Source organism: Oryx dammah, unplaced genomic scaffold (assembly GCF_014754425.2).
Source record: "Oryx dammah isolate SB20612 unplaced genomic scaffold, SCBI_Odam_1.1 HiC_scaffold_27, whole genome shotgun sequence".
In the NCBI taxonomy this organism is placed as follows: domain Eukaryota; kingdom Metazoa; phylum Chordata; class Mammalia; order Artiodactyla; family Bovidae; genus Oryx; species Oryx dammah.
The window spans coordinates 17411888-17434815 of NW_024070211.1; the positions used below are offsets into that span (position 1 = coordinate 17411888).

At 43.1% G+C, this 22928-nt stretch overlaps 1 protein-coding gene across 5 annotated transcripts in view; it reads right to left on the reverse strand.

The window, feature by feature from the left end:
- Window positions 1-711: 711 nt before the first annotated feature.
- The window catches only part of SP140 (SP140 nuclear body protein), a 79276-nt gene continuing 57059 nt past the window's right edge, over window positions 712-22928 (reverse strand). For 4 of the 5 annotated variants that reach the window (XM_040228138.1, XM_040228137.1, XM_040228136.1 and 1 more), the window contains 12 exons: window positions 21115-21177; window positions 19344-19430; window positions 15410-15484; window positions 13672-13776; window positions 11668-11810; window positions 10501-10548; window positions 6923-6967; window positions 3654-3769; window positions 2656-2764; window positions 2316-2393; window positions 1722-1865; window positions 712-1125 (listed from right to left, as the gene is read on the reverse strand). In XM_040228138.1, the coding sequence (XP_040084072.1) occupies window positions 1018-1125; window positions 1722-1865; window positions 2316-2393; window positions 2656-2764; window positions 3654-3769; window positions 6923-6967; window positions 10501-10548; window positions 11668-11810; window positions 13672-13776; window positions 15410-15484; window positions 19344-19430; window positions 21115-21177 (1121 nt within the window). In that variant the 3' untranslated portion in view covers window positions 712-1017. The remainder of the gene's footprint in view (window positions 1126-1721; window positions 1866-2315; window positions 2394-2655; window positions 2765-3653; window positions 3770-6922; window positions 6968-10500; window positions 10549-11667; window positions 11811-13671; window positions 13777-15409; window positions 15485-19343; window positions 19431-21114; window positions 21178-22928) is intronic. The other variant, XM_040228141.1, reaches the window with a different exon arrangement.

Genomic DNA, 22928 nt, shown 5'->3' on the forward strand with positions numbered 1-22928 from the left:
ATTGGACTATAAAGAAAGCTGAGTGCAGAAGAATTGATGCTTTTGAACTGTGGTGTTGGAGAAGACTCTTGAGAGTCCCTTGGACTGCAAGGAGATCCAACCAGTCCCTCCTAAAGGAAATCAGTCCTGAATATTCATTGGAAGGACTGATGCTGAAGCTGAAACTCCAATACTTTGGCCACCTGATGTGAAGAACTGACTCATTTGAGAAGACTGAGATGCTGGGGAAAATTGAAGGTTGGGGATGACAGAGGATGAGATGGTTGGATGGCATCACTGACTCAATGAATATGAGTTTGAGTAAACTCTGGGAGCTGGTGATGTACAGGGAAGCCTGGTATGCTGCAGTCCATGGGATGGCAAAGAGTCAGACACGACTGAGCAACTGAACTGAACTGAAGAGAGTTAAGCCTGCCATTTACTCTTTTCAATATATTAGGGGCACTTAATGATAGCCACCAAAATCCAGTTTTTTAGTCACCAGTTATTCTTTTGTCAATGCCAAAGAATTTCACCCACTGTATACCTTCTTGCCTTTATCTCATCCAGTTTCCTACAAGTGAATGTTTAGCAACTGCACTATTAGAGCACACCATAGACCATCAATACACTACTTGACAGGCTGTGATCCAACTCCAGAGCCCATTCTTAGCCTGCTTTCTAGGACCATGATCTTAAGTTGAGTTCCCTAGAAACAGACACTGCAATAAAGTCTCTTACTTAAGTAATTTATTTTGTTTTTCTTTGCTAGAAAGCAGGACAGTATTGGTCAAAAAGCTAAGGATGGATGTATTCAGACAGGCTGCAGCCTGATCCCATGGATGCACAGAGCATGAAGGTTGGGTCGACTGGAGGCCAGCCCCCAAGCCAAGGACGTGTAACCTCCAGGTGAAGTTGGCTCCATTTGGCTGAAGGCAGTGCTCTGGGGAGGGGTGGCATCAGCAGCCAACGCTTCATGCAGCTCGGGAATGAGACATTTGACCAAAAGGGGAATTTCCAGGACACCAACAACATCCATTATTCCAGAGAACTGTCCTCATTTGTTTCCTGAAGAGCAAACACTTCCTTGAAATTCTTCTCAAATTCTGCCTCCAGTCTAAGTCCCATTAGGCCAAAGTCATTGAACTGGAAAAAAATAATAAAATGATCACAAAATAATGATCTTTATTATCAATATCACTGGATATCCTGCAATTGAGGACGATCGTAAGACTCTTATCTTTGACATCCTGAGTTATGTGAACCAGGTTATGCTAAAAAAAAAACTCATGCAGTGAAGAGTAACATGCTTCTTAAGAGCATGATTATTTCATATTAACAGGACAGGAATGGAAAATCATGACCACACTTGGGAGCTCTTATTTGGCTGGGTTATGGATTCCAGTGAGAATCAGAAAAGTAATTTGTGTTCTTTGTAATAGTGCGAACAGTACAGGGTGGCCGTGTTAGCTCAGTGACTTTCCTTTCCTGTTGCCATGGAGCAACTAACCCTGTGTGCCGAGTACTGAAACCCACGTGCCCAGAGCCTGTGCTCCACAACAACAGAAGCTACCACGATGAGGAGCCTGCGTGCTGCAACTAGAGAGTAGCCCCTCAGTTGCCTCAACTAGAGAAAGCGCTTACATAGCAACGAAGACCCAGTGCAGCCTAAAACAAATAAAATAAAATAAAATTTTAAGAAAGGAAGAGAAAATGAAATGGAAGCAGAGCGAGCCATTTGCCTTGTAAGATGCCTTGTGGTTCTGAAAGATGAGACGCATGTCCCTTATAAACCCTTCCACGTGGGAGTAGCCCTGCTCATTCAGCCTCTTCTTGATCTTGTCCAACCACATGGGTTCCTTGAGGTTTTTAGAAGCCTCTTTAATCTGGGGAAAAACAAAAGTCACTGGGAGCATTATTGGCAGAGTTCAACGTGTGCATCCTGTGGATTCCCATCAAATCTGGTAGAAACACAACAAGGTAATGATAACAGTAGCTCATTCTCTTGCTCCCATGGGATTCCAGCCTCGATATCACAGGTACCAGTTTCCAGATGGGGTAACATCATGGCAGCCTGCGATTACTGTTGGTCGTGGTTACTTATGATCAGTATGTACCTATGTGTGCTCAGTTGTGTTCAATTCTTTGTGGCCCCATGGACTGTAGTCCATCAGGCTCCTCTGTCCTTGGGATTTTCCAGGCAAGAATACTGGAATGGATTGCCCTTTCCTACTCCAGGGGATCTTCTTGAACCCACATGTCCTCTGTGTCCTGCATTGGCAGGTGGATTCTTTACCACTAGCACCACCTGGGAAGCCCCTGTTGTGGTTACTCACATAATAATAATATGGAATCCTTGCAAAAAATGTGCTTTCTGAATGGCAATAGACCTTCAAGAGGAGGAACTCACATTTCTGCAAAAGAAGGAAGCTGTGAACAAAAAGCAGCTTGGAGACATTGAGCCCCATATGCATACCCAGGCCAAGCATCACTCACACCAGTCTCTGGAAGTTTCCCCAGACGGGGATGGCTCTTGGACATAGATGTGCAATAGCTGCGAACAAGTTCTGGTGTGACTTGAGTGTGATGAGTCATGGCTCACCCTGTGGTTGCCTTCCCCCTACCCTGTGCTTGACTTTTCACACTTGGGAAGGCTTGGGTTCCCGTCTGACTCACCAGCTGCTCCTCCGGCTGTATCAGCCTCGCCAGGACCTCAGATTCCCTGAGACCCTGCTGGTTTCCTGAAGACTCCTTCATCCTGCAGAAGGTGCAACTCCACGGGCTCCTGCGGGGCCGGGAATAAGTGAGCGAGGACAAGGTCCCCAGAAACACCTGCCACTCCCATGTCTGCCACCGTCCTCCTTTCAGGAACATTGGTGGACACAGCTCTGGGAGGAAAGGGGTACCTCCAGAGTCTCCAAGACTACCACATGGGGTCTGAGTCAAGGACCCCCACTACAGTGTGTGGAGCTGGTGTCAGAGTGAGTGGGGGGCTCTCCTTTCTGTGCCCACTTCTGGGAGCACAAGGAATCCTGTCTGCCCGGCCTGAGTGTCAAAACTCGGCCTTACCCCCGGGGTCCTCTGGCTTCCCTCAGCCCATTAATAATGTGACAAAATGAGGGAACCAGCCCATGCTTCCTGTGTTTTGTAAATAAGCACAGAACAGCCAACTCATTGGAAAAGATCCTGATGCTGGGAAAGACTGAAGGCAGGAGGAGAAGGGGGTGACAGATGATGAGATGGTTGGATGGCATCACCAACTCAAGGGACATGAGTTTGAATAAACTCTGGGAGATGGTGAAGGACAGGGAAGCCTGGTTTGCAAAGAGTCGGATACGACTGAGTGGCTGAACAACAGCAACAACAACAATAAACAAGTGCATTTCCATCCCCGTGAACAGGAGTCCAGGTTGGAAAACTTCTAGGAAAGGACAGGAGCTATGTGGACAAAGGACCTGGCTACCAGCCTCAGTGTCCTAGAGGAGACTGAGTGGCAAAAAGCATCCACCTGCCACTGCCCGCATCTGCAAGTGGCTCTCTGCATCATACCGCTGGACCCTGTACCCATGGGCCTGCTCTTTCCCCATCCAGACATAGTAAGAACTAGGCGGGGAGAGTGGGCGTGGCCAGAGGGAAGGTCTCCAATCAGAAGGGAGGGGCAGCATCTCACGCACTTCTCAGTTTCCACGGGCGGGATGTGACAGTCCTCGTGAAAAGACCTCGAACAAGTGTCACAGCAGAACAGCGTTCCTCCATCCCGGCAGGTCTCACACACATCTGAGTTTCCCAGCTAGAAGGTAAAACAACACTTATATCCCCAGTGAGAGCCCAGAAGGCCAGCACTCTGGGAATCAAGAACCCACTGCCTTTGTAGGCACCTGAACGGACGCATATGCTTCTCCCTGAGACATTAAAGGACAGCATGGTGTGGGCATTTCAGAAGAAATTGTGCTCTGCAATGAAATTGACGAGGAAGAGCCTGTATGTCAGATCAAAAAGAGTCTTCCCTGTAAAACCAGAGAGTCTAACACTGAAAGACTAGCAGCAAAACAAGGTAATTTTATGGGAATTTATTACCTTGCAGATGAGAGATAAAATAAAGTCCTGAAATTAAGTGTTACACGTGTTAATTGACTGCCGGGAGGGTGATATATTGAGAACTTAATACAGTGGATTAACTTTCTTAGTGTGGAAAGTAGTACAAGATTATTTTAACAATTACTTTGAGTCTTGTTCTGGGCTTTTGCATGAAGCTACTTGTGTTGGGTGAACTGGGATTCTGGCCATTTCTTTTGATTTTGAAATGGCCATACATGAGGAAGTGCTAGCCCCAAGGACCATCTTGCCTAAAGCTCCCATTCAGTGTTCTGGGGCATCCTCAAAGACATCCCCGACTGGGGACTGAAACTGCTCTGGCATGGAACCATGGGACCGTGTTTCTTCCCTTCCATGTAAACACTCACAGATTGCCATCATCGTTCCCCAGAAAGTAATGACCCCTCGCCCCAGAGGAACAAGGAATAATAGATACAACCAATGTCTAGGAACCTCGTGCGTGCTCAGTTGCTCAGTCATATCCAACTCTTTGTGACCCCATGGACTATATATAGCCCACCAGGCTCCTCTGTCCACAGAGTTTTCCAGGCAAGAAGACTGGACTAGATTGCCATTTTCTTTTCCAGGGGATCTTCCCGACCCAGGAATCGAACCCGCATCTACTGCATTTCCTACACTGGCAGATGGATTCTTTACTACTGAATCACCAGAGAAGTCCCTAAGAACCTCACACTTGTGTATTTTTTAGTAGATTTATCTACCTCTTTGTTTCTAGTCCAGCTGCACATTAGAACCTTCAGGGCAGTGTATATAAAATATTAATGTCCTGGTCCCAACACCAGAAGTCTGAATCAGTTTGACCAGGTGGGGCAGAGCTATTGGTATTCTTCTTTAATTCACAGAATGGGTGATTTTGTGTATCAGAATCATCTGGGGACTTTTAAACAATCCTGATGTCCAAGTCTTAGCCTAGACTGATAAACAGAATTTCCTCTAAGTTGGAATCCCAGCAATGCTATTTTCCAAAGGTCTTAGTTGCAGCCTAAGTTGAGTATTAGTTGGAGCAAAGTCTGTTATTAAGGCATAGGGTTTAGGTCAATGCTGAACTGTCCTGTAACATCAGTCCCAGAGACATCACTTTGCTGACAAAGGTCTGTCTTGTAAAAACTATGGTTTTTCCAGTAGTCATGTATGGATGTGAGAGTTGGACCATAAAGAAGGCTGAGCGGCAGAGAACAGATGCTTTTGAACTGTGGTGTTGGAGAAGACTCTTCAGAGTCCCTTGGACTGCAAGGAGATCCAACCAGTCAATCCTAAAGGAAATAAACCCTGAATATTCATCAGAAGGACTGATGCTGAAGCTAAAGCTCCAATACTTTGACCACCTGATGTGAAGAAGTGACTCACTGGAAAAGACCCTGATGCTGGGAAAGATTGAGGGCAGGAGAAGAAGGGAACAACAGAGGATGAGATGGTTGGATGGCATCACAGACTCAATGAACATGAGTTTAAGCACGCTCTGGAAGTTAGTGATGGACAAGGAAGCCTGGCATGCTTCAGTCCATGGTGTCGCAAAGAGTTGGACACAACTGAGTGACTGAATAGCAACAATCAGTCCCCGGAAAACTGAGTAGCAGCCATGAGGGTACTCTTGCTGGAACAGTTGTTTCCTCTTCCCTGTGGACTCTTGGCCATGGGCTGTGAGACCTGACCCTCTGTACCAATGTCCATCCCAAACAAGCCACAAAAACACTGGACTCCAGCACTGTTTAGATGACTGAAGAATCCTTCAGTTGGCCAAGGGTCAGAAAGAGTGTGAATAAGATTTAAATCTTCTTGGGGGCATTACTTTGGAGGTAAACTATATGTAAAGCTATTTGACTGTCCCTCCTCTATTGGAGGCCATGCATCAGCATTACTGCATACTATCCCACCTGAGTGCTGCCCCCTGGAGTTGTGCAAAGGAGACTCTGCTGCAAATGTCCATCTTGTGGCAGTGAAAGGAAGCAAAAGGGCTTTCCATGTGGTTCAGTGGTAAAGAATCCGCCTGCCAGTGCAAGAGATGCAGGTTCCATCCCTGGGTCGGGAAGATCCCCTGGAGGAGGGTATGTCAACCCACTCCAGTATTCTTGCCTGGAGAATTCCATGGACAGAGGAACCTGGTGGGCTACAGTCTATAGGGTCACACAGAGTTGGACATGACTGAGTGACTGAGCACACACGCACACACAAAGCAGCCAATCACATGGTACCAGTTTGAGTTAAAATGCCCTGTGATTTGCTAGATGGTGACCAGCTCAGCACCATGATGGTTCCCTCAAGACTGGATGCAGGGCTTCCATAAAGAACCCCCTAGCCCCAAGTGCATTTCTCTGCACGATCCATGACAGTGTTTAAACCTTAACCTGCCAGCTTCACTTGGCCTGTTCCTTCTGATTGATGCTTAAAACTATCGAGCTCTCCCCGTATCTTGGAATAGATGTTTGGGATTTTTCTTTCCTTCTCTATTGGCTTCTTTAAAATGCTGCTCTCCCTCTAATTTCCTCCTTACCTCCCATCTACAGGCCAGCTGTGCCCATTACTACTTCAAGCCCAGGCTCTAGAGACCCCAGGGGTCTCAAGCTCTGTCTCCTATTTGCACTTTCAAGGGGAAAAGAGGAAATGGGAAGGTTTCTACTGCACAAATGGAAAGGATGCTTTCAGGTCAAGACTCCCAATGCCAGAACCATGCACCTGAGGTAGGCGCGGTGTCTGCTGTGCCCTGCTTATCACACACGGCGACACACTCCACCTGAGTGTGAGCATGCTTCAGGGAAATGTGGTGATGACTCAGAGAACGTGCTGAGGGAAAGGCCTGTGTTAGTCTGAGGTGGGAGTTAGTACTTACACAAAGGCTATCTAAGGTGTTGTCAGGAGACTTCAGTTCTCTTTTCTGCAGAAAAAAAAGATTAAATGACAATATTGAATGTGATGTATGCATCCGTCACTTATTTAAACACCAATCACTGGAGGGATTCAAGTCATGGTTCACCCATTACTTCATACCTGTTTTTATGGATACATGTATCTAAAGGAGATCAGTCCTGGGTGTTCATTGGAAGGACTGATGCTGAAGCTGAAACTCCAATACTTTGGCCACCTCATGCAAAAAGCTGACTCATTGGAAAAGACCCTGCTGCTGGGAGGGATTGGGGGCAGGAGGAGAAGGGGACGACAGAGGATGAGATGGCTGGATGGCATCACTGACTCTATGGACATGAGTTTGGGTAAACTCCAGGAGGTGATGATGGACAGGGAGGCCTGGTGTGCTGTGATTCATGGGGTTGCAAAGAGTCAAACGCGACTGAGCAACTGAACTGAACTGAACTGAACTGTATCTACTTGGAAAATAAAAAAGTACCAAAGGACCACTGTTCAGCCCAAGGCAAGTTCTATTCCCTGGCTCTTAGATGCAAGGTGGAGCCATCTGGGGACTTTAGCCCTGGCTCCCACAGATGGAGTTGGTGGAGCTCTGTTGGTTTTCTTACTTCAAGAGGCCCTTGGGCATTCTTCTCTGCATTATAAAATGCCACCCCACCAGAAGGAGCTGCAGTGATAGTATCAGGCTGAAGATTCAGCATCAACAACCCAGGTGACCACAGGGCCCAGAGTCCTGGAGTTCATGAAAACATCTCAGAGGAGAATGCCACTGCCTGTCACAGGTCTCCTGGGGCACAGCCTCAATGATAAAATGTACACAAACTTCCCAGGGCTACAGCTTTTCTTCCAGAAGGTCACCCTTCTCTCCCCTCCCTTTGAATCCCAAGAAGTCAGCTAGCTGACTTTTCAAAGGTAACTGACTACCACCCACTAGCTTTATATTGCTTTCCAATATTCAATAGAATGACCTGGCCTCCATCTCTCTTGGGCAGGGGTTCCCAACCTCTGGGATCTAATGCCTGATGCTCTGAGATAGAGCTGAGGTAATAATAATAGAAATAAAGTCCACAATAAATGTAATGCACCTGAATCCTCTGGAAACCATCCCTCCTCCCCAGTTCATGGAAAAATTGTCTTCCATGAAACCAGTGCCTGGTACGAAAAAGGTTGGGGACTACTGCTCTAGGACACAGGCAGCCTCAGCTTTGATCTCCAGCCCAGGACAGAGTGGTCATGGACAAGTGTAATCCAGTGGTCAGTGACCTGAGAGGTGGCTATGTCACTGCTCATCTTTCTATTGCCCATTCTCAACTCACTGCTTCCCAAGTGGCTCAGTGGTAAAGAATATCCCTGCCAAGCAGGAGACGTGGGTTCAATCCCTGGGTCAAGAAGATCCACTGGAGGAGGAGATGGCAACCCATTTCAGTATTCTTGCCTAGGAAATCTCATGGACAGAAGAGCCTGGTGGGCCACAGTGCATGGGGTCACAAGAGTGGGACACAACTTAGCGACTAAACAAAATAACCCCATTAGTTACTCTTCCATGTTAGGCAATGAAGTTGAAACAATCCCTGAGGTCAAGGATATTGTTTTAATCTTCTAAAGACCATTGGGCATTTAGTAAGCATTCAATAATTGCACGTTGGATAAGTGAATAAATGAGTATCATTTCACTTAGGAAATCCCTCAGAGGAGGAAATTGGCAACCCACTCCAGTATTTGTGCCTAGAGAATCCCATGGACAGAGGAGCCTGGTGAGCTACAGTCCATGGGGTTGCAAAAAGTCAGACACGACTGAGCAATTAATACTTTTTTTTTTTCCACTTAGGAAAAGAGATTACTTGCTATCTCTTAAGTAAATATTACCCAACATTAAAAAGATTGTTCTAGAGGAATGTTGTTGTACAGTTGCTAAATCATGTCCAACTCTTCACAATCCCATGGGCTACGGCACGCCAGGCACCTCTGTCCTCCACTATCTCCAGCAATTAGTTTACAACACTGCAATTGTCATCAAAAGGTGTTAGTGACCTTTGTCAGGAGCCAGGAAGCCATCATGTGGTGCTGAGAGTGACACTGAAGATTCCCTAAGCCAGGGGAAAAAGAGGTTCTGAGAAACACAGAAGACCCATGGGAGTAGTAATGGGTCCTGAGGTCTGCCACTCGGGGAACATCTGCTCTCGCACAGAGGGAGATGCAAAATGAAGAGGCAGCTGCAGGTTGCTGCTAAAAAGTGCTGTACCCATGACTAAGGGTAGCATCTATTGTTAAGAAGATGCCAGCTTACTCGGGTAAACTAACTGAGTCACTCTTGGCACTTGGGGAATGATACAGACGCTGATCTTCAAGATCTCACTAAGCAGGGCAAATAATAGTTCCCTGTAGGAAATCCAGCAGATGAAATGTCCCAAGGACTTAGAGTTTCAACTGTCCAGAACCTCAGATAACGTCAAGTCCTGGATCTCACATTCCCAGTGGAAGATGAATTCCCATGGGCCAGCTATCTGTGACCTGTCTTAGAGGTTCTGTGAATGTCTTGATTGGCCATTTCTTTTTTTTAATTATTTTGTCTGCACCATGCAGCATGTGGGATCTTAGCTTCCCAACCAGGAACTGAACCCATGTGCCCTGCACTGAAAGGGTGCACTTAATCACTGCCCTGCCAGGGAAGTCCCTTGAATGGCCATTTCTATGTGTACATAAGAATGGCACCTCTCACTTCCATCTTGCTTTCAAGTTCTCATTCATACCCAAACTTGGAAAACCCATCTCCGTGTCCTAAATCTACACTGCACCTTACATATTTGTTGTCTCCACAGAGGAAGGAATCACTTTCATAGACAGAAGGGAGGTCTGCACAGCAAAAGAGTGGCATCAAAGTAACCAGTTTTCTTGGCCAGCCCCTCCTATATAACCCACTGATCTCCCAAGAGCTTCCCACCCTACAGTACCATCTTCATCAAAGGCCAATAATGCCCCCCTGAAAAAGAGTATGTCTGTGTGTAGACTATTAAGGGGTGGAAGGGGATACAAATTATCAGAAAAGAAATATATTTCTTGTTGCCTATCTTACAAAATGGTATATGGACCAAGATAGGTGATCTGAGACTGGGATTCTCTGAATGACTGTGAACATACTTTCACTCCATCAGATTTCATTAAAGTTAGGAAATAGTAATACTGATTTTAAAAATCTGGGTTTGATTTGAAGATGACCTTATCACCCTGTTACAATATACTCCTGCATGTTCCAGAATCATGCTTGCCTTTATAATTTTGACAACATCCACATCTATAGCTAAAGCACATCCATGAGGTCTATTTTGATGGCTCCTTATCACTTCTATTTCAAATGGTTTGCCATTCAAGAAGACCCTGCCATCCAGAACAACATAGTGTTCAAAGAAGTAACACTGAAGGCATATTGCAAAAGTTTTTTAAAGGTGGGAGCAGGGTGTTACGCAGTTTAGAAACCACAAAATAATACACTGTGCATGCAAAATCAATTATGTGATGGGAATTTCTAGAAAATTATGTAATAATCACCTTTCTTCTCCTGTCATATTTCCTTGGAGGATTATGGAGAATTTTTTTCTGAAAGATAAAAAGATCCAAGTTTATGGTTGGCTTATGAGTCTGGCACTTCCAACCTCTTCCCAAATATTTCTACCTGGATGCCCCACTGTCAGCCCAAAGCCATGGTATCTAAGTGAGAAACCATCTCCCTCTCTTCACTTGTATTTCTTCTAAATTCAATCAGTGGCACTTTAAAAATCATCTTTAGAACACTTTTGCCTTGTTGTGCTTTTCCCCTTAAGTTTTAAGAGGTTTTCCTTTATAATCTCTTTGACACCTCTCACCCGCTTTCCGTTCCTACCAGTCACTCAAGCTTGAGTCCATATACCAAGGCTTGTCGATCAATATACACTTATCCCATGCCTACCGGGTGTCAGATATTCTCAACAATCTTGGACACACAAAGATGGACACAGAAAAAACAATGCGTGAAAGGATAAGAGTAAAACTATAAGATCTTAGTAATGGGCTGAGGAAGCTCAGGGAAGAAATGGTCAGGGCGAGGTTGGTCAGGGGATATTCAGGGAAGAAGAGCATTTGAGTTGAGCACTGTATGTTGGATGTAGGTTTCTTGAGCTGAAAAGATCCTGGAGTCATTTCAGTGTCCTTGGCCATCTAAAACACTATTCTAAAAATGTCATTTCATATCTCAGAAGACTTCATTGATTCTGCATTGTCTATGAGTTTAAACACTTTAGCCTGGCATTAAATTCCTCTACAAACGACTGCAATTGAATTGATGGATTATGCCTTATTATATACAGTATGTCTGTCTCAACTCACTAGGCATGGTTCTGGTTTTCACATCAATCCTTCTCTGGAATACCTTTTCCTACCTGTTTGATTGTAAACTGTCTTCTTCCAGTGCATAAAGTTGACTACATTCACCTGAGTCAGAATGATCCTTCCCTCCTCTGAACTCTTATTCCATCCTGACAAAGGCAGTGGAATTTCCTGTCTCTTTCACAGCAATGATGTGCTATGTTTAGGAATGTGGAACACTCTCCTCAGGTGAGAGGATAACCTCAGAGGCATCTGAGCTTTCGTGATAACTCAACAAATATTTGGTGAGCAAATAGTGACCTTATTCTTGGGGCACAACAAGGAAAGTCACATTTGTCTTGGCCCCCAGAATACCTCTATCAGCCATCGCAGGGGCTTCCCTCCACAGCGAACACTTAGCTTCCAATTCTTTGATCTTTCATGGCCGCCTCTGATTTCAAATTCCCTGGGGGTGAACCAGTCTCCATTTTCACTCTGTATACACTTCACCCAGGCTCCTGTAAGACCGAGGTAAATTCATCTTCAGCCTTCCTTGTTTTCAGAAGGTGGGCTCCCACCACATGGGATCTGGACACACTCAGTTTAGGCTCAAGATCTAAAACAGGAGAGTCTGGCCTCCCCTTTCAGGCTTCAGAATCCCCACATCTAGCCTCCAATTCCCCTCACAGGAGATTCACTGCCTTGTGGCAACATTTCTTTAACGGATGTGCAACAACAACAACAAAAATGATAATTACCATCAAAATCAACCTTTTAAAAGTATTTCAAAATCACCTAAAAAGGAAAAGCAAATGACTTTGAAGTCTGAGAGCATTTCAATTTGCCAGGGAGAGGACCTTGGGCCCATGGGAGCAGAAACTCGGGTTGGGACTGAGTTCTCCAATGGGTACCTTGTGGCTCAGAATGGCACCAGAGCAGCATCTGTGCCCTTTATCACACTTTCTACCCAGTTCAATGGCATTATTGAGCAGAGGTTTCCCATCCCCAAAATCATGGATAGCTGGTATTAAAAGTAATTGTGAAATGCTATCCAATGGAAAATTTAAGTTATGTATAAAAGATAATCATATGTTAGTATCATCAGTCATTAGAGAAAAGCACAGCCAAACCATGAGATACCATTTCACACCCACTAAGATGGCTGGCTTAGAAAAATTAGACAGTAACACGTGTTGGCCTGGAAACAGAGAAATCGGAACTCTCATATATTGCTGGTGGGAAGATAAAATATTAGAGCCACTGTAGAAAACATGTTGATATTTCCTCAGTAGGGTTAAACATGGAATTATCACAGGAACCAGCAATTTCACTCCTAGGTATATATTGGAAAGAATTAAAGACTGTTCACACAAAAACTAGAACATGAATGTTCAAAATAGCATTGTTCGTAATAGAAGAGTAGAAACAATCCAAACTGATGGATAGCCAAACAAAATACGGTATATCCATACCATGGAATATTATATTATGTGGCAATAAGAAAGAATGAAATACTAATACGTGCCATTACATGGATGAACCTTGAAATTATCATCATAAGAGAGACAGCCAGTCACAAAATGGCATGCATTACCTGATTGCATTTTCTATTAAATACTGAGAATAGGCCAATTTATGGAGCAGAAAATAGATTAGCCAGTTGAGGGTGGGTGGTGGGTGAGTGTGAGACTGGGCATTGATTACTAAGAGACATGGAGTTTCCTTTAGTGGGAAAGTATTCTGACAAAAATATTCTATAATGCGATTGTGGTGATAGTTAAACCATCTTGTGAATATACAAACAAAATTCAACATGGAATTGTACACCCTGAGTGGTGAATTGTATCTCGGTTAAGTTGTTTACTAATACTTTATATCAATTATGTAAATTAATTCCTGACAGCTATACCATGAAGCAGGTTTTAATGATTTCTTTTTTAGATGAATTTCAGGCTCAGAAAGGTCCCATTCTCTACTCAGATGAATCAGTTCCTCTTGGCACGGGAGAGGCTGGGACTGAGGTTTTTATCTGATTCTGAATTCTTTGCTGGTCGTCATTACATCAAGCATCTGCTCTGGTGATAATCATCCCAAGGGAGAAAGGACATGAAGGTGGGGACTGAGAGCCTCGTCCCTTTTATTTCTGATTCACTTCTCTTTGGTTCGTTGGCTTCCTTGTGGACACGTCCACTTGGGAGTGAGCACCTAATGTGTATGATTTCTTGAAGTATGAAAATATTAACCTACGTATCCCTTCCTCCTTCTCTCAAGCAAAATGGTGGCCCCCATTCCTTCAACTATGTGTAATTCACATAGGTAATCCCATGACTTCTCAAGATTCCCTCAGATAGGCGTTGCATAGTAGACCTTAAAACTCACCGACTTTCAATTTCTTCTTGTGTAACTTTCCCTTCATCTTACCACAGGTCACAGGAATTATCTGAGAGTGAAAATCCACACATTCATATTTGTACTTTCTTTTCCCTGAAAGAGAAGATTCCTTCATGGTCTCATTTTCAGTTGCACCCGTACCACTTCTCCCATGATGAGTTTGTTCCTATAAAGGTATGAAGGGACGTAGAAAGCTTTATACCACAAATCTCTAGAGTCAAGGGCTTCCCTGGTAGCTCAGTTGGGAAAGAATCCACCTGCAATGCAGGATACCACCTGCCAATGCAGGAGACATGGGTTTGATCCCTGGGTCAGGAAGATCCCCCGGAGAAGAAAACAGCTACCCACTCCAGTACTCTTGCCTGGGAAATCCCATGGATAGGGAAGCCTGGCAGGCCACAGTCCATGGGGTCTCAAGAGTCAGACACGACTTAGTGACTAAACCACCACCACTGGAGTCAAAGCCTTTCTTCCAAGTGGCATTTTTGATACATAACTACAGAACATCTACCTCTAACTCATCCCTCAAGTTTCACACAAAACTGAATGTGTTAGTAAAAAAATCAGGCTTCAATAAAACTGTCTTAGCTCCCAATCCAGTCAGCCTCACTGATTCTCATACAACAATGAAGCATATAGCTGTATCATGTTCTGCAGGGAGCCATGGGACTTCCCTGACAGTTTAACGGTTAAGACTCTATGCATAGGGCACAGGTTCAATAGCCAGTCCTGGAACCAAGATCCCGCATGCCTCAAAGCCAAAAGGAAAAAAAAAAAGTTCTTTCTTTCCTCATTGAAGGGAATCCTCCAACTATTTCACCACAGTTAAGTAGCTGGAGCAAAATGAGAGACTCTACCTGCATCTCTCTCTGTCAGGTCTGGCTGAGTGAGCAGAGAGGGCAATGATGGGGGAACCGAATGGAGGTGATGTCTGCCTTCTCTTTGTACTCTCTGCTTTGTTTCATGCTTCTTTCTCATATCAGCACTCTCCTTAGCTAAAAGGAGTTCAGGAAGCTCTAGAATAATCTGCAAGTTATGTGGGGATAGAGCTGCTGGAGACTGAGTCCACAGAAGTGGGGCTGAAAGGTCTTTGAATAAACTAGCTCAAGGAGGCTGTGTAACTGATCCTGACCCTGCAGTCAGTGTTTTAGAGCCGCGATGGGAGGAGGGGGAGCTGTCCATGGTCCAGTTTTGAGATAGTAGACCAGGAGAACTGGGATGGGCCATGAAGGATGGCTGGCCTAATTCACCTTCTTCACCCACAGATGAAGAAACTGAAGGGAAAGCAGTCATGTGATGGGCCCAAGCCCACACAATGAGAAGAGGATGACAGACTTCTGACCACCACTCCAGGCTACCCATGGTGTGCAACCTCTGACTTTCTGTGTAGCAAGAGAAGGGCCGGTTAAATAATGTGTGGGTTGTGTATGTGCCCTTTATGTGCAAACAGACTATTTCCATCTTAAAAGTGATCAGTTCAGTGGGGAGAACATCACTGTGATAGCCATTGGACCCACGGGGTCTGGTTTAGATCTGTCACCAAGTTACTTGTTTGCGACATTATCTTCTTTTTCATCCAGGCACATTTTGAACCAAATCATAAACTTTTTCTGTTAGTAAAGCTGCATAAAGCAATTAGGGAGATAGATTTATCAATAATAACCGACGGCAAAACAGGAAATTAGCTGCCTAATTATTGAGACAACATTTCCTTTCTCTTCCTTACCTCTTGACTTAGCTCTTCTCTGTGGGGTTCTGTCATTATGAGTAGAGTAGAGTCGAGGTCTGCCTCTCCTTTTCCCTGAGGAAATAGAAAAACAGAATCAAAGTCACAGACATGCAGCTGCATTGCATCCCTTAGTGCTTTTCAGAATTTCCACTGAAATGTAATTTTCCAGAAGCCTATCTAATGCACAAAGAAAAATATATCATTCCTAGTCTTTAAGCTGCCAAGAAGTAGATGGCAAATTTTAGACTTATATTTTACTTTTCATTGTGGCACGTTAGTAAAACAAAAAAGAAATCGATATCAGCATTTTACTTATATCCCAAGCAACCATGTGTTAACTGTATAATAGATGCCAATTGTACATCTACTAATGCACAATTAAGGGAAATGAGTTATAGGAAACCCTATCGCAGGCTTTGCAGGTGAGACACATGTCATACACATCACCTGGAATGAAGCTATTTGTACATTTGTATTGAAAGTGTTAGTAATGTAACCAAGAGTTTTGTCCACCTGAGCTTAGACAAAGACATTGGAATCTAAGAAACTAAGAAGAAGAATGCTAACCAAGAGTCCTCCAAAACCTTGATTTCACATAGTAACTAAGAATGGACTCAGTAAATATTGCAGCCGAGAATGTCCTGCCATTTATAAGTTAATTGGCTGTGGATATTTATCTCCAAGTTTGCTATCATTCACATGTACTTTATTTTCTAAGGTAGAAAGATAAATTCATTTCCTTCTTTCTGAGTTCAGTACCCACCATCCAACGACCACCATCTGGTGGGAAGGGTAATTCAGACTCCAAGAAGAAATATTTTCCAGACTACTCCCTCCTAAGTGCTATAAACTCTAAGCAGATTATGAGCATATATCAGACCAGCAAAGTAAAAAGACTCTTTCCTTCAATCAAACCCAAAGTGGATCCAATGGTTGGCAGAATAATCTTACTTTCTGGTCTTAAGACTAAACAGTTACTGAGATTTTCAATTCCTCAAGATCAAAATGGCCCTATGGGACAAATCTTGATGATTAGACTTTATCAGAAGGTCTACAACTTACAACAACCTTGCAAGTGGTCAACCTGTTATTATTTAACAGGGTAATATGAGCTCAAGGAAGAAGCCTACAGAGATTTATAAACTTCTGTAAGAAAGTATTGGGTTGGCCGAAAAAGTTCGTCCGGGTTGTAAATGTACAGAAAACCTTGAATGAGCTTTTTGGCCAATCCAATAGAAGAAAAGTAATAGCCGTGGGCCAGGGAGAACCACTAAAAAGGTAGAAATGCGGTTCTTAAAGAGGTGGATTAATCTTTTGACTTCCTCTTACTTTCTCCCTCTGGAAGGTGGGTCTACCACACAGCGGAAGGCCATCCAGCCAGGTATGGCTCTCAAGGCTCTCCTCACCTCCTCGCTCACTCAAGATGCCACAGAAAGAAAAAAAGAAAGAAAATGAAGCTGCTCAGTTGTGTCCAACTCTTTGCAACCTCATGGTGTGCAGCCTGCCAGTCTCCTTCATCCATGGGATTCTCCAGGCAAGAATACTGGAGTGGGCTGCCATTTCCTCCTCCAGGGCATCCTCCTGACCCAGGGATCGAACCTGGGTCTCCCGCATTGCAGGCAGACTCTGTACTGTCTGAGCCACCAGGGAAGCCCTTAAGATGCCAAAGTGGTAGAATACTCTAGAAAACCAGGATATTTCTGGCCCTCTTTCTCATTCCTCCCTCCGCTTCTAAAGGTCCATGCTCACAGCCCAGTGAGAAGAGATTCAGGTATCTCATCCTTGCCTCTTCTGAATTCTGGCTCAGCTTGGCACTAAAGCTCTAATCACAACCTTGGACCGTCCAGCAACTGTAGAGCTCTTTCTTTCTCTCTGTCTGTCGCTCACTGGTTATGCCTTTCCTGGATAATGGGTGTGTTGTAGTTGTGTGTGTGTGTGTGTGTGTGTGTGTAAGTCGCTTCAGTCAAGTCCTATTCTTTGTGACCCTATGTCCTGTAGCCCCCACCAGGCTCCTCTGTTCATGGGATTCTCCAGGCAAGAATACTGGAGTGGGTTGCCATGCTCTCCTCCAGGGGATCTTCCCCAGCCAGGGATCGAACCCAAGTCTTATGTCTCCTGCATTAGTAAGCGGATTTTTTACCACTCGCACCACCAGAGAAGCCATCAAATCCGTTAGCCTACTATCTGTAAGGAGAACAATAAAATACACTGCACTCCATTCTAGTTTTTGGAGCTTCTAGTAACAGGAAATTTTGAGCTTAAAACCCCTGCTTCATAATATAGCACTATAGTATTTTACTTTCAAAATGAATTGGCTTATCAAGGCAGGATTTAGCTATTTCTATGTCCCCAGGGTATGGTACCCATTTAATAACACTGAAGCTCTATAACAAACCCCAATACATATTATAGCAGTCAGGTTATAATCTAGGTCTATAGCCATACCACTCTGAACACATCTGATCTTACCTAATCTTGGAAACCAAGCACGGTCAGGCCTGGTTAGTACTTGGATAGGAGATTATAATCTAAGGTTGTTTTTTTTTTTTTTTAATTGTTATGGTTAGTATTGGCTTCCTTGGTGGCTCAGTGGTTAAGAATCTGCTTGCAATGCACGAGATGTGGGTTCATTCCCTGGGCTAGGAAGATCCCCTGGAGAAGGAAATGGCAACCCACTCCAATGTTGCTGCCTTGGAAATCCTATGGACAGAGGAGCCTGGCAGTTTACATCCATATAGTTGCCAAAGAGTTGGACACAACTTAGAGACTAAACGGCAACCAACCAAATGGTTGGTATTAACCTCTAGAAGTAAATGTGACAATTTTAAATTTAATACTGTTTTCTCAAAATCTTAGTAGTACTAAGTCCCAAAAGTTGAGAACAAATCACTAAGTGCCAAAAAGTATGACCAAGTGCCCCAGCCTGTTCAGGACTAAGGGGTACCCAAGATGTGGGACTTAAAGTGGCAGAACTCGGAAGGTCCTCAGCAAACCGGGTTGAGTTGGTCACCCTACTTCCAAGCAGGAAGATGCCCACATCTGAAGGCAATGGACTGAGCCAGATAGGTGACATCCAAAGTTTTGGTGGAACAGGTTATGGAGGTACTAAATCTGCCTTCATATGCAGAGTATTTCTTTCCCAAAACTTCAAGCTCATGGCCTGACCTCATCTCTTCCCTCACCACCAAGTTGATGAGAGCATCTCATGGAGAAAAGAGCTAGTGACTGTGGGCTTTTCTCCACAGTGTCAACTCACAGCTGTGCCTGCCAGGTAAGATGCTACCACATCTGATCTCTCCTCTCTCATCCACTTTCCCAAGCCTGAATGACTCAGACTAGCAGTTCCTGAGCAGGAATAGAGCCAAGAGAGAGAAAAGACCACAATTATGCTGCCTCTTCACCATAGGTATTTCAGACCAAGCTTACTCAGGAGGAAAGAGTGGAGGTGCTTGGAATTGGAGAAAAAACTAGTCTTAATACCAGGCTAGAAAGGACCCTCAGTAACTGGAAAAGACTCTTATTCCTGTGAAAAGGGAACACGAAAGCTCTATAACCTGCTCCCAAATAGGAAAAACTTAACTAATAGAAGATTTGAAAGGGCAATGAAAGAATGAACTTGCTTTCTACTTACGATTTATAAAGTCTAACCATTTTAATAAACCAAAGATGTGAGATAAAGGAATTTTTGTGAAAACAGATAAAACTAACAGGAAAAAAATTAGATCCTGGGCAGATAAGAGCTATGATATAAGTGCAAACAATTTATAAAGCTGGCTTCAAATGGGCTTGCTTTCTAGATTTCATGGCAGTCAAATTGACTGGTAAGGTTGACTAGGAAAAAAAAAAATGTGTCGGGGAGGATCTGTGTTCCTCAAAAGCATAGCAAAATTTCTATTGATCCTTCAGGGCAAAGTAGAAGTGTCAGTCTTACTCCTGATGTTGGCAGGGTCCTGCAGACTCATTTTCACCTTCTTTCCACTTGGGGCGGGTTGGCCAGCAGCTTTGCTGTTGTCTAGAGCTAGGCAGGGGAAAATACAGAGTTATACAAAAAACAGCTGACATGTGAGATGAAAAGCAAGTGAGAAATATTATGAGAGAGAGTATAAGACAGCGGGGAAAATGCCAATTAGGAGCCAGAAACCCATGAAACTCCGTTTAACTCTCTCTGTCTCTTCCTCCATAACACATGTGAAGGTCAAGTGTTACAGTTGTATATTACAAGCTACCATACCTTATGGCTGTCTAATTGTAAAAATACATTAAAACGTATCAATCTACCATTGACCATGTGTTGAAAACAAAAAGTTCAATTCAGAAGTATCCAAAAAGAAAAGCAATGGGTACTGGTTTTAATTCTGAACCCCCCTGAACTGTGCACTCAGACAAGAAAGAAAGTTATGGCAAGGGATCTCAAGCAGGTGTCCAGAGCATTTTCTGTTTATGAGGGATGACTTTTAAATTGTGTACAAGATTTCACTACCCTTAGGGGAAACGTGGTTTAGTATTGATCTGTGGACACAAAGACCTAAATGAAAATGTTAAAAGGATTAAATACAAATATTTAGTGTTTTGAAAATAAATCATTCTTCAAATGGATGCAACCACTTTCTTTTTCTTTTTGAACAATATTATACACATTCACTAATAGGGCAGCCATGGAAATTGGCAAGAACATAAGATATATAGATTGGTGACAAATAATAAATTTTCACTGGACTCTAAAATCTTACCTAGATCTACTGACTCAAATATTGGAAATCAGGGACTCCCCTGGCAGGTCCAGTAGTTAAGACTTCAAACTTATAATGCAGTGGGTGTGAGTTTGATCCCTGGTCAGGGGAGCAAGATCCCATATGACACAGGTGTGGCCAAAAACAGCCCTGGAAATGATGTGGGAAATGAAGTCTAGTCCTCATTGTCTAGAGGAACAGTGTCCCTTAAACTGCTACTAAAATAAATAAGATTTCATGGGTCTGGTGAGAAGTAATACATATACATTACTGAAAACTCAGAAAATAAAAATTGCTTGAAATATCACCATCTGGAGAAAGCCACAGTTACCTTGTTCAAAGATATCCTGTTAGACCTTTCTTTTTGCATATTTTGCTGTTTAAATAACACTTCCATTACAATAGTTGAACATGTTTAATATTTTGAATTTATACATATAACTTTAAAAAACATAAAAATATGAACATCATATTCCAACGACTACTGCATATGTTCTTCTGGATGTACCGACATTAATTTTTCCATGTATCTATATCTGTATCTCCCTCTATATATAGATTGATAAATATGTATAAATAAGGATTTATAGAGGTATAAAAACACATAATGCTCATACATATATTTAACACACACACACTTGCACACACATGCACATATAGTCTGCTTTGTTCATTTAGGCTTCTTTGGAACATCTCTCTAAATTAATAATAATTTCTTGACCTAGGAAAGAAGCCATATTTTGAGGAGAGCAGTGTCTGTACTATTTAGCTCTGCACTACTCCACACATGAAATATAAACTGTTTTGTTGAAGCCAACATATACGGCAGTCTCTTTGTTACAGTGTTTTGGCCTGTATCCTAACTGACACATTAGCTAGAAAACTATTATTGTCCTCAAGAGACTGAAGGCTTCAAGAATACGGTAAGTAGTGCCTTATGAACTAACCAGGTAGGACCACTTCACTGCTTACCTTTTCGGTATACATTTCTCCTCTTTGCTTTTACTCTTGACCAGGAATGTCCTTTCTTTTTTCCTTAAAAAAATTATAAAGTTAATTACTTAGAGCTGTAAATATAATTTTCAAAAACTTATATATCAGTAATTTTCAAGTATTTTTTCAGACATTAGTTCACAAGACTGGGGCAAACTTCTTAACTCCCAGTGTACCAGTGTGAGGTTGAGTCTGAGCTATATTTTACTCTGGGAGACTCTAGGAGATGATCCTCTTTTGGAAAAATTTTTTTAAAAATTAGAAAATAAACTCCCACTGATGCCTTAGACTGAATGATCATTGCTGTGGTTATATATAAATTCATTCCCTTTTCAAGTATTTTCATGTAAATTCAAATGTGCACATGGATAATATACTGTGCCCAGTTCAGGAGGCATTCTCAACTTTGATGTGGAGAGTGGCCATTAAATAATCTCTGTACTCTTGCAGTAGTAACAAAACCCTCTCACTTATATTTAATATAATGCCTGAGCAACTATAATGCCCAGGGGCCTGATCTGCTTGGTGGTCCAGTGGCTAAGACTCCATGCTCCCAATGCAGGGGACCTGGGTTTGATCCTTGGTCAGGGAACTAGATGCCACAGCTAAAGACCCTGCACACTGCAACGAAGATCAAAGATCCCGAGAGCCACAACTAAGACCTAATGCAGCCAAATGAATAAATATTAAAAAAAAAAATACAGCACCTGAAATTCCCAGAGGAAATTAAGGGACCACACTGGGTTTTGTGTTGGGTTTTGCCTTCCCGTGAGAGATATGAAAATGTGTGAACGTGAGACCATTGGTGCTGGGCAAGTAACTCAGTCCTGACTTACAAGGCAGGAAGGACCAAAAAGCCTTGCTCTTCAAATGGAAATGGTATATTCAGGAATGCTGGAGTTCAACCCCACTCCTGGGCATATACCAAGAAAAGACAAAAACTCTAATTCAAAAAGACACATGCACCCCAATGTTCTTAGCAGCACTATTTATAATAGCCAAGACATGAAAGCGACCTAAGTGTGCATCAAGAGATGAATGGATAAAGAAGTGATATATATACATATATAGTAATATATATAGATATAATGGAATATTGCTATTGCTAAGTCACTTCAGTCGTGTCCCATTCTGTGTGACCCCATAGACGGCAGCCCACCAGGCTCCCCCATCCCTGGGATTCTCCAGGCAAGAACACTGGAGTGGGTTGCCATTTCCTTCTCCAATGCATGAAAGTGAAAAGTGAAAGGGAAGTCGCTCAGTCGTGTCTGACTCCTCATGACCCCATGGACCGCAGCCTACCAGGCTCCTCTGTCCATGGGATTTTCCAGGCAAGAGGACTGGAGTGGGGCGCCACATACTTATCCATAACAAAGAATGAAATAATGACACTTGGCAGCAACACGGATGGACTAGAGATTGTCATATTAAGTGTAGTAAGTCAGAGAAAGACAAATATCATATGCTATCACTTATATGTGGAATCTAAAAAAACTGATACAAATAAAACAGAAATATACTCATAGACATAAAAAAACAAACTTATGGTTACTTATGGGATTAACAGATACTATTATATACAAAATAGATAAACAGCAAGGATTTACTGTATAGCACAGGGAACTATACTCAACATCTATAATGGAAAAGAATATATATATTTCAGATTCTTATTATCTGAAATATATATTTATAACTGAATCACTTTGCTGTATACCTGAAACTAACACAATACTGTAAATCAACTATAATCAATTAAAGGAAAGAATGCAGGGGCTTTGCCAGAAGCACCT